The sequence below is a fragment of the Plutella xylostella genome, chromosome 3, assembly GCF_932276165.1.
Source record: "Plutella xylostella chromosome 3, ilPluXylo3.1, whole genome shotgun sequence".
Taxonomy (NCBI): Eukaryota; Metazoa; Arthropoda; class Insecta; order Lepidoptera; family Plutellidae; genus Plutella; species Plutella xylostella.
This window is the reverse complement of record NC_063983.1, coordinates 797,678-816,480: the sequence shown is the minus strand read 5'-3', so window position 1 is coordinate 816,480 and position 18,803 is coordinate 797,678. Positions and strand designations below refer to the sequence as shown.

Here is an 18,803-nt window from a genome sequence, read left to right as displayed (position 1 = left end):
AATAGCTAAAAGCATCGAGTTTGGGCTATTAAGTATGTTTTTCAGAGAGAGAGAAAGATATTTTAGGTTTTCTCTGGATTAGTTAGGTTTACTGGGTTTACTAAATTCAATGTTATTGCATCAATAATAAAAAAATCAAGAAAATATTCAAAGTTTCCATCCTCGCTTTTCACGCACGTACACAAATCACAAACTCATGCATTGTTCTAGGAGCAGGGTCTACCCTGGTGCATTTCCATGACCACTTTTCACTAGCGTCCCACTGGTTTCGGTGCTCAGTGGAATAGCACCATTAACCTGAGATATCATCACTTCTTATTCTGAGTTATCCAACATAAAATCACGCCATCTATTGAAATCATTTTTTTAATTAGGATTTGTCTATGGTGTGGTCCCTAAATTTAAGGGTAAAAGCAAAATAATTATATTTTAACCTTTTTTATACCTATTATATTAAAAAACCTATTCAACGATACCCTACCTACACCATCAAAATAACCGGAAAAAATATCAGCGCCAATTTACTTGTATGGGAGAGGGAGTACCCCATTTTTTTTTTGGGTACTCCCCATATCTATGCGAAATATCAGCTTGATATCTTTACCCGTTTCTGAGAAAAAGGGCGGTGACAGACAGTCAGTCAGACAGACGGACAACAAAGAGATCTTATAACTGTTCCTTTTTTCCTTTTGAGGTACGAAAACCAAAAAGTAATAAAATATATTTTTCTGCTACCAAAAATATACTTACAAACATACATACATACATACAATCGAAAAACATTACTCTCCTCCTTCGGCAGTCGGGTAAAAACAAGTGAGACAGGGTTTCATTCTGAACTTTTGTTCTACGAGTTTTAAAAATTAACCTAAAAAAAAACCTTTTTCATAGAAACTTTGTGGACACGTGACTTTTTACCATGGAAAACGATTATTTTTTTCTCGAATTTGCAAAACTCGTAGAACCAAAGTTGTTCAGAATGACCCCTTGAGTCATCCCCTTTCGGTTTAGTATAACTTATTATCTATACTTTAATACCTGTAGTTACCTTTCTACAAGTAAATACCACATTTGTTTAGAAATCTAATCGGGTTCCGAGTATAGAGAAAAGTGACACCCCTATTAATTTCTACTCTTTCCTGGTGCTTACCAGTGTAATTAAAAATTATACTTACCCTAAAATCACCCAAAATATACTTGAACATAATTGTCAATAAAGTTGGCGAGTAAAAGTTTATCGACCCACTGTGCAAACTTACATGTGTGCGTGTCACTGCGTGTGCTGTGTGAAGAGCATTGAAAACCCAAATTTGGCGGTGCACGTCACCCTGTGCAGGCCCTTAAATTGTATATTGATAAGTATATGAAGTACTTAACGATATATTGTACATTGGTGTCAATTGAAATTCTATTCGAGTTAATAATAAGTACTTAACTTACAGCTGTTTTATGCTATGCCAGTTTCACAACCGAAAACATCCAGTTAAGCTGAACTTAGCTGGATTTAAGTTAGTGCTTATGTAGATTTACTCAACAAGAAACTGGGCTAGCCGATTGGAATGATTTCCACCTATTACAAATTGATTATCCACATAATAACTTACCTACCAAGTTTAGTTATGAGGTTGGCGGTGACCGACCATTGAGCACTGCGGGTGTATCTCTCCACGACTTAGCTTTCGGTTTCAAAGTGGTCACTTTCTTCTTAACTACCCTCTTGACCGTCACCTCTTCATCAGATAACAATTTCCTTCTCGGTTTAACTTTCTTCTCCTGAATCTCAAAGGAATCATCAAAGATATCACCGCTCGAGTTCACTTCACTGTCTTTGGATAGTTTTGAAGCTTTACCCTCACCTATGATGGCGCATATAGGACTATCGAAGGACACCTGTCTAGGGCTCTTTCTAGTTCTAGATCCGGAGGTCTGTGTTGCGGTGTTGACAAGTCCTTTCCTAACCGGCGGCGTCGCTCTAGGAGTTAACTTAGTTTTCTTAACATTAACTAAAAGCGCTGGTTCCGATGATTTCCTTTTCGCCGACTTCTTTTTCCTTACAACTTTGGCTTTAGTCTGTGCGCTGCCGTTCGGCGTCTCATTCTCGCAGTTTTCAGTCTCAGAGTCTGTATCTTGGACGAGTATTTTTGGGGTTCTCCCGCGCCGTGGTTTCTCTGTCCCATTCTCTTTGGTCTTCGCTTTACTTTCTGTATCATCCTCCTCTTTACTATCAGGTTCTTTAGTCTTTGCTTTCTTTCTTGGTGACGTTTTAACCCCGTTTTCTTTAGGCTTTCTCTTCGATACTGTTTCTTCCACATCCTCTTCCTCGCTCTCGGGTAGTTTCTTGGCCCTGCCTTTGGCCACAGTCTTCTTGGTGGGAGTGAACTCCAGTTTGCTGTTCCTGGTCTTGCCGTGTTTCTTGAGGTACCCCTCCAGGATCTGCACACACTTGGTGTAGTCGGGCACATCGCGAGGTTTTAAGGTGTTGATGTATGTGAAGAATTTTATCAGTTCTTCTGTGGAAGAAAAGAAACATGGTTTTGTCAATAAGTTTTACAGCTGAGTCTGCGTTGTTCTAATAAGTTTTGTCCTAATATCTATTTTATTATGCTCTTATTATGAGTCAAATACACAACTATCGTAAAAAATCATCATCAGCCCATAATATTCTACTGCTAGGCACAGACCTCTCAAGCAGCGCCACAACCACAAAGCAAATACATAGTAGAGCTGCCATATTTCGTTTTCTATATAGGATGAGATGAGGCCACTAATCGGGGTTGAAGGCTGAGGTGCGCGGGGGTGCGGGACGCGAACTCCATCTTAGTTCATGTAGATGAACTTTTATGTAAAGCTCAGGTTAACGCCATCTAAGTTCAAGTAGAAAAAGTAGCCTCTGTGGTTATACATTGCGTAGCTCATATGATATCTGAAGGCCAAAGAAGAATAAATGACGTAATGTATTTCAAATTTATTTGTCATTGCGAACTGGTAGACAGGGACGGACTAAGGCATAATATAAAATGGGGCGCTAAATGGTCAGAATTAAATACAGTATGAGAAAAGGGCAACATGAAAAAAATATTTTAATATGTTTTGTTTATTAAATAGTTACCTATTTAACAGTTAACTTTTTTATTATTTATATATTAACACTTATTGTTAATTAAATGGATAGTACGCACTATCGTTATTACTCAATAGTTTTACTCGAAGTCGAGTAAAAATCTAAGTATGGACCGCAAAACTCACCTCAAAAAACAGCTCGAAGGCTCGCGCCGAGCCGGCCCGATGGAATTAAATGAAAGTAATTTTCGTTGAACCTACTCGAAGCCGCTCGAAATATGTGTATGTGAATACTAAACGACGCGCCCCACACGATAAATCAAAGCTGAATGGGTGGACGAAAGTCCATGCCATGGGTTATATTATACTCGACAGTTTAGCTCGATCGAGTAATACCGTACCTATGTGAGTACGGACCAAAACACCAGTTATATTATACTCGGCAGTTTTGGGCCCTGAGTGCGAGTTTTTTAACCTATCGAGAAGTGAAATCGAAAACGCAGATTTGTATGCCGCGGAGCTAGTACAGCTACTTACCGCTAGGTGGCGTGTCTCCAGCGCCATACAAATTTGCGTTTCGATTTCACTTCTCGATAGGTTAAAAAACTCGCACTCAGGGCCCAGATGGCGGGATCGACAGCTCAACGTGACCTCCAAACACGGAATCGTTTTCATTTCGGATATTCAGGTGATTAAAATCAGGTATAATATTAATCACCTGTAAAAAGAACAGTCTTATTAAAATGCTGTCGCTTTGTGACTCTGTTGTGTTTGGAAGTAGCAATATGCCTGAATCTAATATTTATATATTTCTCTATAATTTCTTTGGAGAGGTGTGTGATATGATTAAATAAAGGTGTCTGTTCTTGGATATGTGCATTTAGCGAATGGAGCCAATCCTCATTTATGGCTGATAATCATCACGACGCACCCACACACTCCCATGTCGCCGCCATTGTTGTGCCTCAGTGTTTAGTTAGCGAGATTCCTTCCGCCTTTTTTCAACATTGATGGTTTTAGTAATTAATTTAAGCTTTTCTTGTGATGGAATGTTAGGGTAAGCGCCTTCTCTTATTTTTTTCAAACCTTATTTTCGTGTTTAGTAGGTATGTCCTCCGCATTAAAATGTAGAGAACATACTTTGCTGTATTTTGTTGGACTCAGCCTGTGGATTAGTTTAATTCATTGCTGCTTCAATGCAGTGTCAGGAAATCTAAAAAAACTAAATATTTAATTCATAATAAACATGACGCCCCCTATTTATTTTTTATCCGGCGGCATCCGGCCTGAGTACATCCCTGACTAGTATTTCTATTTGACACTAGATGGCGCTTCCAGCAATTTAGAATGTTCTAGAAGTAAAATAAAATATAATTTAAAATATTACTACGCGTGAAAATATACTTTGCTTTCGTCCACAAATCTTCTATCATCACTGTAGCTCTTACATCCAACAATGCAACAACTTCATTTTGATCGAGAAACACGTAAAATAAAATCATTTCAAGACTCAACTGTACCGCTCAAGCTCGGGACCTGTCACGCACTGATGTCAGCACCCCAAGCGTGGAGTAACTGAACTACAGACCGTGTGACGACAGGTCGAACTTGGCTACGTCACGGCTACGTTGCTTACAACAGCTCTACTATGCATTTGCTTTGTGGCCACAACACTCTATCTTCGGTCTTCCTAATCCATTACCTACGAAAGTTGTTTTTTCAGAGCGGACCGATAGTCGACCTGAGCATCCAAATGAACCCTTAAGTAATTAAAACAAGCCCTAAAACTCACCTGGCACATCCCCTAGTTTAGCCACCTCAGCCTTCACATTCTTCATGAAGGCCTCCTTGGCAGCCTGCACGGCTTTGGGCTCGCCCAACCGGTCCTCCCACGGCAGAGACCCCGCCAGCCACTGCAGCATGTTGTACGCCAGGATCTCGAGGTCGCCACGCATTGTCGGCACTGAGGATGGAGGAGAAAATTCAACTTGTGTAAGACGAAAAATAAAATTAAATGCAAATTATTATGCAAAAATAGGCAAAAAATTTGCAGAAAATGACACAATGACACATGAATGAAATGCAGTTGGGATTTTAACAATATTTTAGCACCCTGACCCTGAAATGTAGTGTTTTTTTTCCTCAGTGCCTGAAATATGGCATCCTTAATTCACTGCTCTACATTATAGTTTTCATAAAACAGTTGAATAGCTAAAACATTCTCTAACTTTTCTATGAATAAGGGGGTTACTTAATAGTTTAAAATTTATAAATAAATAAATAGCAGCAACCTCCCTGCCTCCCAGGTGACGAATTATGAGAGCATAATTAGTACCCCCCATTTTAGGTACTTATTGGTTTAAAAAAAAAAACTGCAAAAATATAATTTTAAATGGGCAACAAGTTAACAGCACATACCTCCGAGATGCGCGTCCCGGCTGGTGTACTCGATGGTGCCGTTGTGCGCGCACTTGGGCTCCGGCTTGAACTCCTTGTCCGTCACGCGGGTCGCCAGACCGAAGTCCACCAGGTAGGCTTGGTGCTCCGTGCCCTGTATAGGCAAACCGATTAATTTAAAGTACACGAAATACCTATACAAACAAAATCCGTTCAGCCGTTTCGGACTTACGCAGCCACAGAAAGATGTAGGTACAGTTACATACATACATACACGCACACGCCTGTCTCCCAGAGGGGTAGGCAGAGATAACGGATTTCCACTGTCCAGGTATAGATACACTGAGGCGTTAAACTTACAACACCCCCCTTGTAACATCCGAGTTAAACAATAGAACGTTAATGGCATTGCTGATAAGATCTTGAAGTTGTGGGCTCAAATGATAGCCAATAGATTTCACATGCTATTTGGTGAAGGAAGACATGGAAGCAACCTGCACTTCTAGACAGGGGAACCCACAAATACACAGAGAATATAATAAAATAGAGGGTACCTTCTTGAGCCCGAGCAGTATGTTGGCGCCCTTGATGTCGGCGTGCACGTAGCCGCGGCTGTGGATGTACTCCAGCACTTCCAGCTGGAAATTGTCATTTTAAGGTAAACCATTTAAGTTGAGGTAAGAGAACTATAATAATTATGATGTAAATGACAACTCAAATCTACAAGCTCAAGTCTTATGTGCCGACAAACAATGAAACAATGACCCATGGTGAGATGATTGAAATCTGGAATCTGGAGTGGAGTAAACAAATGTGTGAGGCAAGTGTCCAGCAATACAGCCTTTGTTCCCAGCCAGTCACACCTCAACCAGTCACACTGTTACTCGTTGGGAATTTTATGTTCAAAATTCCCATCAGTCCACACTCTGTTACTCGTTGAAACACCCTTTTCCTTCATTCCCAACGTGTCACATACAACTGTAACACTGTAACTAGTTGGAACTATGAAAATAAAAATTCCCAACAAGTCACAGTAACTTGTTGGGATTTTCAATGAAGAATTTTCCACCATAGACAAAAACCGATTATAGAATAGAATACACTTTATTTGTACATCCCAAAAGAATAATAAAATATACAAGTTGTAACTTAATTTGGATGCGGAAAGCTAAAGATCACATCCAGTGGCGTGCTTTGGGAGAGGCCTACGTCCAGCAGTGGACTGCTATAGGCTAAAGATGACGAACCTAATAAGGGTACAAAAGGCGGTCTTATCACCAAAAGCGATCTCTGCCAGACAACCTTTGGATGGAGGGAATAAGAGATTTAGGTAGATGGCGCTAGTGAAACCTCATCAAGTCTTTTGAGCCAATACAAGAGTCCAATGGATCTGAATTCCACCATATGCGATAACTATAACTAGGTACTACATGGCTGTTATGCAAATGAGTAATATTAAGTTTTAACTAGTTTAAGTTCTCCGAATAAAATAAATAAATAAGTACGTAAGTACTAGATCGGTGTTGGTCCCCATAATTTTCGCCATTATTTTGAGATCATCTGCATCTTCCGTCTATGTCCGAGGCGCGCCCGCGGTGTAAGCGCCAAATCATCATTAATCTGAGGTAGGAACTTCGGAAGTACCTAATTATTTCTTCATGGTGAAGCAGAGCAGATATGAGTCGATAAGTACATATCAAACTGCCATAAAGTCACCTCCACGCAAAATTTGGGAAATAAAAATTTTCATTTTCTCTATTATTTTGTGGCTACTGCTGTACTACCCACCCAGTATCTATCTATCATTCATAGAAAAATGGATTTTACAATTCGGTTTTGATATTATAATGTTATTGTTAACTAGTTTATTAAAACTTATTTGATTGTTCGTAATAATTATTTATATTTTCATACTTTTTCAAGAAACGAAAATAAAAAAAATCGTAATAATAAATAATAATAAAAAAAAAAAAAGTTTCTACGAGTAATATCATCGAGAAAAAACCCCCATCGGGTCCGAAAAACAACACACTGTATAAGTCACAGTACCTATCACTGGTTAGGCATCATCATCATTCATCATCACTGAACAAATCTTAACGAGTAACGGGAGGACAGTTGGGAATTTTCTAGTTTATGTTCCCATCCAGTTACAGCGGCTGGTTTGGAATTCAGAAATAAATCATTCCCAACGAGTAACACTCCCATCGAGTAACACTGTGACTCCATGGCACACTTTTCATGAAGAATTCCTGTACACTGTATACAGTGTGACAGGTTTGATGTGTGACTCGAAGGGAACAAAGGCAATACAGCAATAGTTGAGTTTGGGCTGAGGCTGATCATGATGATGATAATTTTAGATGTAGTGATTTTTGTTGCTAATTTACAGGCTATTTTCACAGTTGCTAATTTATGTGTGGTGTGTGGCTGTGAATATATTTACATTTGTCATAATCAGACCAAGGTCAATGAATTATCTAGTCTATTTTCAAAGTTCCTAATAAAAAGAACTGAAAATCTTAACATTGTGTAAATACTTTTAGTATTACAAGGCCACTTTGAATTTGGATTTTAAAACTGTTAAAGAAATGCTGCTCTTAATAATAATACAATTATGAATTATCTCAGTATCTTTAAGTTTTCTAATGACCATTTTGTACTTTTATACTCATTAGTGATCACCATTAAGTTAATGGCACAACATTAAATCTCTTTTCATTAGACAACCACTAATATTCTTAAAAAAACTAAAGAAAAGGTTTAGGTAACAATTTCACTGCCATTCCATGTTCTTCTGTTGCCTGGATCACTGGTAGTAGATAACTAAATTACCATTTGCACTCCAATCTGGAACACAGTGGCGGGCGGGAAGGACCTGCCGTTCTCCTTGAAGAGTGCCCACAGGTCCTTCCCGTAGCGCTCCAGCACCAGATACCGGTACTTTTCTCCCTTGTAGTCATGGGAGCCGTTCCCCGCATATGTCGGCATTCCAAAAGTTGTCAGCTTCTTGGACTTCATGAATTTTGTTACTGGAATTCGGAATGAGTTTTATGGTCAGTATTATAGCATTAAAACCAATATCAAAGATGGATACATTGAAGTTGAAAGATTGTATTATTAAACAGAACATCCTACAAAGTCCTTGTAAAGGCCCTTTGTACCACTGGGGTACCTTAGGACAGAAATATAAATTTTATCTGATATGTATAAATAAAACAAAACTTACTATCATCTTTATTAGCATTTCTGACATAGAAGTGTTTCTCCACAAACAGAGGGCCATTTTCATGAGGTTCCTGAAAAAAATACAACCTTAGTGAATATTTCAAAGCTGGGAAAGACATTACCTGCTTGCTTATAAAACCGCATGTGATAAATATGGCACACACAAGCGGAGGCCGATACCCAACAATAGAGGACTGATGATGGCAAAGAAAACAACCGTTTTTAAAATTTGAAGATGGGCACAATTTTCTAAATAAATAATAATACTGATTTTATATAATATTACTTACAATTTTGATAACAAACGGATAGTCCGACCCTTTCTTGGGCGAGTTCTCGTGTTGACACGCCGAGTAGATCTCCCCAAAGCCACCGACGCCGATGGACGGCCCGATCCGCCACTTCTTCTTCATCAGCGTGTCGTGGATCACCTCCCCCGTGGCGATGGGAGCCGGCATTTTGTAACCATTGGCTTTCTTCTTTGGCGCCGCAGCTGGTTTCTTTTTAGCGCGTCCACTCATGTTGAGATTGTTTACAGAAATTTGTGGCTGTGACGGTTAAAAACTCAGTTAATGTAGCACAAGTACTAAAACGGAATTAATTGATAAATTTGCAAATATCCAATCTAATAATATTAGGGGTTCAATTTATCTTTCAAATCAAAAATATTCACATCACAAACAAAATTCTAAACATAAATTCTAAAGAAAACGTCGTCCGCGCCGAGGACAGCAGTTTACGATATGACATTGACAATGACAATGTTGAGTTGTTGACACTTGACATCGACGGCACGGCACACGCAACGCCAAATACATGACATTGACAGTTTAGATTGAATCGAAGCTATTTGATTGGTTGGTGTGTCTGTAGGTATTCTCTGATTGGTGAATTTTTTTAACGATTCACAGAGTACCAATTTTTTTCAATCCTTGTTCCGTTCCGTTCGTTTCGTTTTGTTGAAAAACTTTCAAATCATTGACTTATATATTACTAGCGTTGTTCAAATGTACAAATCATTGTTTCAAATTCTTAACTTTGTGACACTTTGTTGAAAGTAAAATAAAATTATGCTTCGATAATAATGCTGTAAAGTTCAGATTCACAAGCCGTATTATATACTATTATAGCAAAAGTTATTCCTATTGACAAGACCTATCCAACGATGTTAGTCTTAACCCATATATGCCCATAACTAGTTTTTATATGAAGTTGTTTTACTTTGGGATATGATTAAGATTCAGATTCTGAGTTCAAATATGCAAAAAACTCAAGTGGGTCGTTAGCGACCCTCTGGGCATATATGGGTTAATGCTATTGGAGGGTGGTCCCAATCTGCCCATTGTTATTTAGTTGGCCGTTAAAATCGTTGCCTTCAGAATAACAAAAATGTCAGTTAAATTTAGAGATTTTAGCTCATTTTGAAATTAGGAAGTGCGCCCTTCAGAATCGGTACCATTGAATGCATAAAGTTAGCGTTATTAATGGTGTTTCATACTCAATACTAATTTCTTTGTACCAAAACTAATTTCGTTGGCGCAGTAGGTATGCCAAAGAAATCCAAAGAAATTATTGCCAACGAAATTAGAAATCATCACTTCAAATTTATTTTAACAGAAAGCTGATGTACAATTTGAACATCTTATTGACACGTGCATACTGTTTGAATAGACATACGTGGACAAAAATATGCATGCAACAAAAACAAATAATAGCATGAAAGTAACAATCGAACAAATTAGGCACTTACCGGACCAAAACCCGTTATGGCGCAAAAAAAATATTTTTTCGTCATACTTCGTAAACTTACGCTCCTGTGTTCCTGGTCGAAGATAGCGGGGGACTGAACGGTGTGGGACGCATCGGTGATTATGTCCGGTGATCGTTTAAAAGCAGAGTAGGAAGACGGTATCGTTACGCCAAATAAGTTAGATTTTTTTCTCAGACCAAATTGAATGCGTTATATTTTTGAAAACTAAACCCTAAACCTAAGAGTAAATAGAAACCTAATTTACAGTTACCGTAAGTATCTGTTATAAACATAACATATAAATCATAAGCTTTAAAAAGTGAGTTTTTCTTGACCTAAAAATAAAATCAAGTGAAGGACGCGCCAAAGAACTTATATATTGAGTTTTAAAAAATCATTGTCGCTTTCTTTATAAATTTATGCTTTTCATTACTAATGTATAAAAACGGACACAAGATACATTATTTAAAAAAATACATCTTGGTATAAAACTATCAATTTCATGTATTTTATTGCTTGGACATACCTAAATCGCGTCATTTGAGAATCACCCAGGTAAGTACTTACCACATTGTTTTATGTTTAAATGAACTTAAGTCCTTATAGCTTTTTATTGTATTAAAAGAGTTAAAAAACTTTAGTTCTCCACCAAACAAAGGTTGGTTGGAAGAAATTGCATCTTAGCAATAAGCCCGCCTTTTTATAGGTACTTACACTACTTTTAAGTCCATTTTTTGTAACTGTACTGTATAGGTACAATAAAGTGTTTATAAATAAAGGTGTTACTGGATGTTATGGGCGAAACCAATGAACATAAGTATAAGTACTTACTTATCTCTGAACGAACTGTGACAACAAAGCTGTCAAAGCAAAAGTTATTCCTATTGACAAGACCTATCCAACGATGTTAGTCTTATTGCTATTGGAGGGTGGTCCCAGCTCCCATATATTTTTGCCCATCCTCTTTTAGAAGGCTCATTTGACGTCTTTAAAATGAGTGTGGCCATATACTTAAGGATATTACAATCGAAAATATCGATTAACTTTTTTAATTCGCGAGAAAAACAAGGCTAACTCCCGATGGAAAAAATTCAAAAACCGTCTTGACTACGCAGAATTTCAACTTTTACGAAAACTACAGCACAGGGTACAGACTGAGTGTTTTGACAAATATGTCAAATACATGGAAAATAAAATTTTTGGCAACCCAAAGCTCTGGTCATTTGTTAAGTCTCGTCGTAATGCGTCGAACTACCCAAAGTATGTTAAATATAATGGAGAAACAGTAACTGAAGGTGAGGAGATCTGCTCGGCCTTTAATAACTTCTTTTTTAGTGTCTTCCCATCACCCTCCGATGAATACCCTGATACTAATTTACCCCCTCCTAAAAATGGTGTAGCTTCACATCTGCACTCAATACAACTGTCTGAAGATGAAGTTCTAAAAGCGTTACACCAAATAGACTGCAACAAAGGTGCAGGAAGTGACCAAATTTCACCACTATTCATCTGGAACTGTAGAGCTGCGCTTGCACTTCCTCTATGCATAATATACAACCGATCACTAAGAGAAGGAAGTTTCCCTATTATTTGGAAAGAAGCTCTTATAGTACCCATCCATAAAAAAAAATCTCAACTAAATGTAGAAAATTATCGTCCAATATCAATTTCAAACACTTTTAAGCTCTTTCTACAATTGGCAGAATATTTATATTTCTTGTAATAGAATAAGTTTTAGAGAAATAAATGTTTTAAAACAAACAAATCAGTTGTAGGATGGCTCGAATCAAATAATTTACAAGTTAATTTAGATAAAACTACTTACATTCAATTCCAAAATTAAACTTGATATTACAATAAATCATCAAAATAAAACAATAAAAGAGTCAGACTCAGTAAAATTTCTCGGTGTTACAATTGATAGGCACTGCTCTATACAGGCTAAGCAAAACATCAGGCCAAAAGGTTGCCCTAGCAGCATATCACGGATATGTTCTCTCCGTCTCAAGATATGGACTATTAATTTGGGGCAACTCGACCGACTTTAATAAAGCATTTATTTTTTTTAAAATGTTTGAGGGCGATTTATGGCAAGAAACAAACAGATTCGTGCAAGCCACTGTTTAAGAAGTCCAAAATCATGACACTTGTATCTATGTACATACCTGAGGTAGCTGTACATGTCAAAAGTAACCTAAATCTGTACATAACAGTTGGTAACACTGTAAATTTTGTCACCAGGAACAAAGAACGACTAGTGTTACCCAAGAACACAAGTGTTTTATATAACAAAAATTGTCACATCATGACTATATAACTGTATCCCAAATCATATAAAGAAATTACCACAAATTAATTTTAAACAAAAACTAAAACATTGGCTAACAGAAAAGGTATATTATACGATTCATGATTTTTTTAATGATAATAAATAAATTTATATTTTTTATTGTTAACTTATTCAATTGTAATTAATTATATAATATATTATGAATTGCTATGTATAATTTTATAATATTGTGAATGGAATTGTTTTATTATTAATGATTCATTTGGTGCTTTAACTAATATATGTACATCTTTAAAATAATGGACATGAACTTATTCAGGGTGTCCACTCAGAATGCTCCAAAAAATTCCCTGACTTTCCCTGACCGTTTCAGAAAATTTCCCTGACCAAATATCAACATATAAACCAAATTTAAGTAATTTGAAGACATAAACTTGATTTCAAAGTTTTACATTCATTTGTTTGACACTTATTATAAGTTGACTGCGTAAAATATGTATACAGGGTCGGTAAAAATGGTATGTTAATAGGGAAGTAAAGCACTTAACACACACTAACGTTGTTCTACTTCTAAATATTATCCAATCTCCATGATTTTTTAGGATATTAACGACACAATAAATTACTAGGTTTATAGTTATTTCTGTTCTCTAAATTTGCTATAGATTTAAACATATAGGCACCTCAAGCAACGCAATTTTTGTGATCAAAACTGCGCCGAATCATGCCGTTGTTAAACAAAAACGATGTATTTTTTAAAGGCGAAACCTACCTTCTAGAATATATTATGCTGAAACGATTGACATCAAAATCAAAAAGAATTGTTGATATTTACTTGGTGAATAACGATTTCCCCTGAATTTTTATCAAGGAAAGTACCTATTTTTTTTATAATGTATACATATGTGGGAACATCTCACACACGGCCATCCGACCCCAAGCTAGGCAGAGCCTGTGTTATGGGTGTCGGACAGCTCATATATCTACACAAATTATACATAGATAGATACATATAAATTATAAATATCGACACCCAAGACCCGAGTACAAATATCTGTCTGTAAACAAATATCTGCCCCAGCCGGGAATCGAACCCGGGACCTTCGGCATAGCAGTCAGGGCCACTAACCACTACGCCATTCGACCTATGTTTGTCACGAGCTACATTTATCTCTATAGCACCCGAGCCCCGGGGCATGAGTGCACACACGATAGCAAACGTTTTCCTGAATACCGATTTCTCGAGGTTCCCTCTTGAGCCTTAGGAGGTCATTCTAAACAACTTTTGCTGTGTGAGTATTGAAAATTTCCGAAAAAAATCATCATCCGCATCCGCCTTGCAGCTTCCTTAGTCCAAGTTGCTATACTGCCTAGTTTAATAGTCTGACCAAATTTGACTGATTACCTACCATAAAAGTAGAAATTGAAACCTAAATAGAAATTGAAACAGAACCATTTTTTTTGTATGGCACTCTCCTGCCTGAAAAAGTTGTTACTTAGTTGTGTTTTATGAACTTTGATTAAACATGTAGTACAAAATAGAATACATTTTTGCTCTGCTAAATTAGTAAAAAGTAGATTATTGATTAATAGACGCCGCGCGGAGGCAGCGTATGCGATCTCGCTGACGTATAAAATAATTAGCGAATCGAGAACCTCCTCCTTTTTTCCAAGTCAATTAATGAGCGCGGCTGCAGCGCGTCTGCACCAACAAAATGACGTTTTTATCACGAACTTCTAAAAGTCTTTAAACTAAATTTGTTTTGAATGGTGAGATGAGTCACCCTCTTTTGCATCAACCTGTATATATACGAGGTGAGTCTGGGATCTAGCTAATCTTTTAGAATTCCTACTATTTTTTACAACTGTCATATTTTATTAAATCGCGTAGATTTTAAAAACTGAATTGTATAAGTAATTATTATAGTATAATAGTAAGGATCAGTCAAAAATATTCCAAAACTAAACGAGATTTTATTTTATGACTTATGTATTTCACGTAAAAAAGAAGTATTACTACTAAAGGAAAGTACTAACAATTTTGCTAGAAAAAGGTAATTTTTCCCTGACTTTCCAGGTGGCCCATCAATTTCACTGACTTTCCCTGACCACCTAGAGCTTCCCTGACTTTTCCCTGACTTTCCCTGACTTTCCAGATAGTGGACACCCTGTTATTACATATAAAAATAATAATGTATTTATTATTTTGAATCTGTGAATAAAGCATCAACTGTAAGATTATCGTACGTATATTTTATTGTCCTATATTTCACATACCGATTACTCGGTGAAACATGACTGTCACTTTACTGTATTTAATAACTTATGTATACTGTAATTATGTAATTCTATTCTATTCTATAAACATATTTCGTCGGCATTGTCCGCAACGGTTTTATCGACTGAAAAGAAATGCAGCAGTTCTCCGGAAACCCTATTTAGTACTATATTATTAATTTCTCTAACGCCGTTATTATGTGTACACAGTATCGCTCGCTGACAACAGATATCCGGGTCATTGAGGCATTCAGTTTATTTATTGGCACGTCAACAGCACACACTACAAACATTGAATTAAAAGTAAGTTTATAATAATGTAGGTCCGAAGTGTGCACACATAACAGACATGCACAGCATTTACAAATAATGTATTAAATTAAATTACAAAATATAGGCAAAAAACATGCAATATTAATTAACTATTAGAAGATATAAAATTTATACATTTATACAATAAAATCAAAATAAAACTTTATACAAAAACAAAAAATAATAATTAATTAGTATAAATTATGTACAATTTTTGATATAAATTATTTGGTATACTTAACATGAAATTTTTGTTGGATTAAATTAGTTATTAATTAATTAAATTAGTTGATTATAAAAGTGTCATTATTAAAAAAAAACAGCTAACAGTTGAGAAAACTTGGCCAAATACATATGAAAGATGTCAACATCTCCGACCCGATTATTTAAATTGTTGTATTCAGTCATTAATCTATTCAGTATAATATCAGTTGGAAATACAGAATCAATAAGCCAATATACTTCTGTCACATAATTTACGTTAGAGACATTTATCAAATTGGTGATGTTGCGGCCTGAATGTATAGGTTCTGACTGAATATTATTAGATCCGATATTTAATAAAAAATATTTGTGGGCCATAGGGGCTTCGTCGTAGATGATTACTGACGCATGATAAATAAGCTCCGCTCTCTGTGTGCCGTTCGTTATATTCCAATATCCTAAATCGTGCCCACAGGTCCTTCCCGTAGCGCTCCAGCACCAGGTAGCGGTACTTTTCTCCCTTGTAGTCATGGGAGCCGTTCCCCGCATATCAAAAGTCGGCATTCCAAAAGTTGTCAGCTTCTTGGACTTCATGAATTTTGTTACTGGAATTCGGAATGAGTTTTATGGTCAGTATTATAGCATTATAACCAATTTCGAAGATGGATAAATTGAAGTTGAAAGATTATGTTACTAAACAGAACATCCTACAAAGTCCTTGTAAAGGCCCTTTGTACCACTGGGGTACCTTAGGACAGCAATATAAATTTCATCTGATATGTATAAATAGAACAAAACTTACTATCATCTTTATTAGCATTTCTGACATAGAAGTGCTTCTCCACAAAAAGGGGTCCATTTTCATGAGGTTCCTGAAAAACACATAACCTTAGTGAATATTTATCTGGACTCTGTTAGCTTAGTTTAGTTTAAAATAAAATACAAGTCATCCTTTTATAAAGGTGCATGTGATATATTTGGCACACACAAAAGTAGGGGAGGCATTTACCCAACAGTGGGCGATAGAGGACTGATGCTGATTACACAGAAAAAAAAATCAAAGTTGTTAAAATTTGGCACAATTATTTTTAAAAATATCTACACAGGTTTTATAAAATATTACTTACAATTTTGATAACAAACGGATAGTCTGACCCTTTCTTGGGCGAGTTCTCGTGCTGGCAAGCCGAGTAGATCTCACCAAAGCCGCCGACACCGATGGAGGGCCCGATCCGCCACTTCTTCTTCATCAGCGTGTCGTGGATGACCTCCCCCGTGGCGATAGGAGCCGGCATTTTGTAACCATTGGCTTTCTTCTTTGGCGCCGCAGCTGTTTTCTTTTTAGCGCGTCCACTCATGTTGAGATTGTTTACAGAAATTTGTGGCTATGACGGTTAAAAACTCAGTAAATGCAGCACATGTATTAAAACGAAATTAATTGATTAATTTGCAAATATCTAATCCAATATTATTGGGGGTCCAATTTCTCTATCAAATCAAAAATATTCACATCACATACAAAATTCTAAACATAAATTCTGAAGGAAACGTCCGCTTGGTCCGCGCCGAGGACAGCAGTTGACATATTTTTTTTTTTTTTAATCATTTATTCGCCGGAAACAAGTCCATAGGCATACAAACATACAATAAAAACAGAAAATAATAAACTAAACTAAAATAATTACAGATAAAAACACAACAACATTAAATTTGTTCAACAGTAGTTGATATAAAATTAAATAAACACTTATACAGTTTTTGGTTTGCTAAAATATCTTGAACGCGGCGGGGTACAGCATTCCGAGGATGACAGGTGTCAGCTGTCATTATCTGTGCAGGCAAATCAGGCATTGACATCAAGTTTGAATCAACCGATTCAACCGTTTCTTCCAAGGCATCCGAAGCCGAAGTGTTCATGATCTCGTTCTCCTCCTCTGTATTCAAAGCTTCTCGTATATCAGCCACAAGAGCTAGTCTCTGCATGTTAAATTTGGGACATGTCATAACAATATGGGTCAAGTCTGCCCCATCAGCTTCACAGTAAGTGCATTTGTTACTGTCAGTTATCTTCATGCGATGTAAATGGGCAGGCGTTTGGCAGTGTCCAAATCTCAGGCGATTTATAATGGTTATATATTTTCTCTCATTGGCATCCTTATGGTTATGATACCATGGTTTGATTGGGAGTTCTTTTTGGATCTCTGCATACCATCTTCCTTTCATTTTCGAAATATCCTTGTAATATTCATTCCATAGTCGTCTTTTATCGTTCTTCAAATTCGTGTATAGGTCGGTAAAAGGAATCTTGCATATGTTGCTATGATCTTCATCGTGATTAGAATTGACTGCTTTGTCAACCACTTCATTGCCTTTGATACCTCTGTGAGACGGTACCCATTTAAAAGTCACATTAATATTGAGATTATATACAATATTTCTAATCTTATACACAATATAATTGACCTTATAATTAAAACTGAAATTTTGTAATGACAATAGTACACTTTTAGAGTCAGAAACTATTATTATTTCATTGTATTGTTCAATATTATTCAAGTTTTGTACATATATAAGAGTTTGATAAATTGCATATGCTTCTGCTGTATAAATACTACAATTTTGATCCAAGTTAAAACATTTAGTTGTCTTATTTTGAGGGTCATAATAACCAGACTTTACAGAATTCAAAGACTTTGACCCATCTGTGTACAAATATAAACTATTAGTTTTATTAGAACAATATTCTTTAAAATCTATTTCATCTAGAATAAAACTAGTATCTACATTTAGTTTACATATTAATGCTTCATATTTACATTCATATACTGGCCATAACTGACTCTTGTGCATATTTCCAGACAAATCAGTGACAAAACCCATAACCCGGGTGATTAAAGGATATTGACTGTTAAGGATATCCGCTGCCGAAACATAAGGTGTTGTTTGTAAAGACGATTGCAGAACCTCAGGTAAACAGATCCTACTACTAACTATATCATTATTTATTGCTAAGACTTTCAAACAGAATTTCTCTGTAGCAAATAAACGTCTTATACATAAAGGTTGTATACAAGTCTCTGCTTCCATATTATTTATAGGAGTTGTACACATAGCACCACTAATAATGCGTAATGCCATATTTTGTATTACATCCAATTTTTTCAATAGAACTGGGCTTATGTTCATGTATACAATTGCACTATAATCAAAGTGGCTGCGAACTAAGCTTTTGTATAACATACTTAGGACTTTAGGATCTGACCCCCAAAATGTACCAGCTAATGA

At 36.4% G+C, this 18,803-nt stretch overlaps 1 protein-coding gene across 2 annotated transcripts; it reads right to left on the bottom strand.

Moving 5' to 3' along the window:
* Positions 1 to 1,343: 1,343 nt before the first annotated feature.
* LOC105394142 (nucleosomal histone kinase 1) lies at positions 1,344 to 17,067 on the bottom strand. Of its 2 annotated transcripts, none has more exons than XM_038117320.2 (7): positions 16,646 to 17,067; positions 16,321 to 16,390; positions 8,293 to 8,489; positions 6,012 to 6,095; positions 5,479 to 5,611; positions 4,853 to 5,023; positions 1,344 to 2,510 (listed from the first exon to the last, which is right to left on the bottom strand). In XM_038117320.2, the coding sequence occupies exons 1-7, from the start codon at positions 16,874 to 16,876 to the stop codon at positions 1,618 to 1,620; spliced, it is 1,779 nt and encodes a 592-aa protein (XP_037973248.2). In that variant the 5' UTR covers positions 16,877 to 17,067; the 3' UTR covers positions 1,344 to 1,617. The 2 variants fall into 2 exon arrangements, with proteins under 2 accessions (XP_037973248.2, XP_048479489.1); XM_048623532.1 differs by lacking the exons at positions 16,321 to 16,390; positions 16,646 to 17,067 and adding exons at positions 8,687 to 8,756; positions 8,976 to 9,445.
* Positions 17,068 to 18,803: the final 1,736 nt, after the last annotated feature.

Excerpts from the sequence above, each read along its gene's own strand:
- LOC105394142 (XM_038117320.2), bottom strand. The coding sequence starts at position 16,876 with ATGAGTGGACGCGCTAAAAAGAAAACAGCTGCGGCGCCAAAGAAGAAA. Across the intron at positions 16,391-16,645 it reads ATCCGTTTGTTATCAAAATT|GAACCTCATGAAAATGGACC; the intron begins GTAAGTAATATT and ends TGTGTTTTTCAG. Across the intron at positions 8,490-16,320 it reads AAATGCTAATAAAGATGATA|TAACAAAATTCATGAAGTCC; the intron begins GTAAGTTTTGTT and ends TCCGAATTCCAG.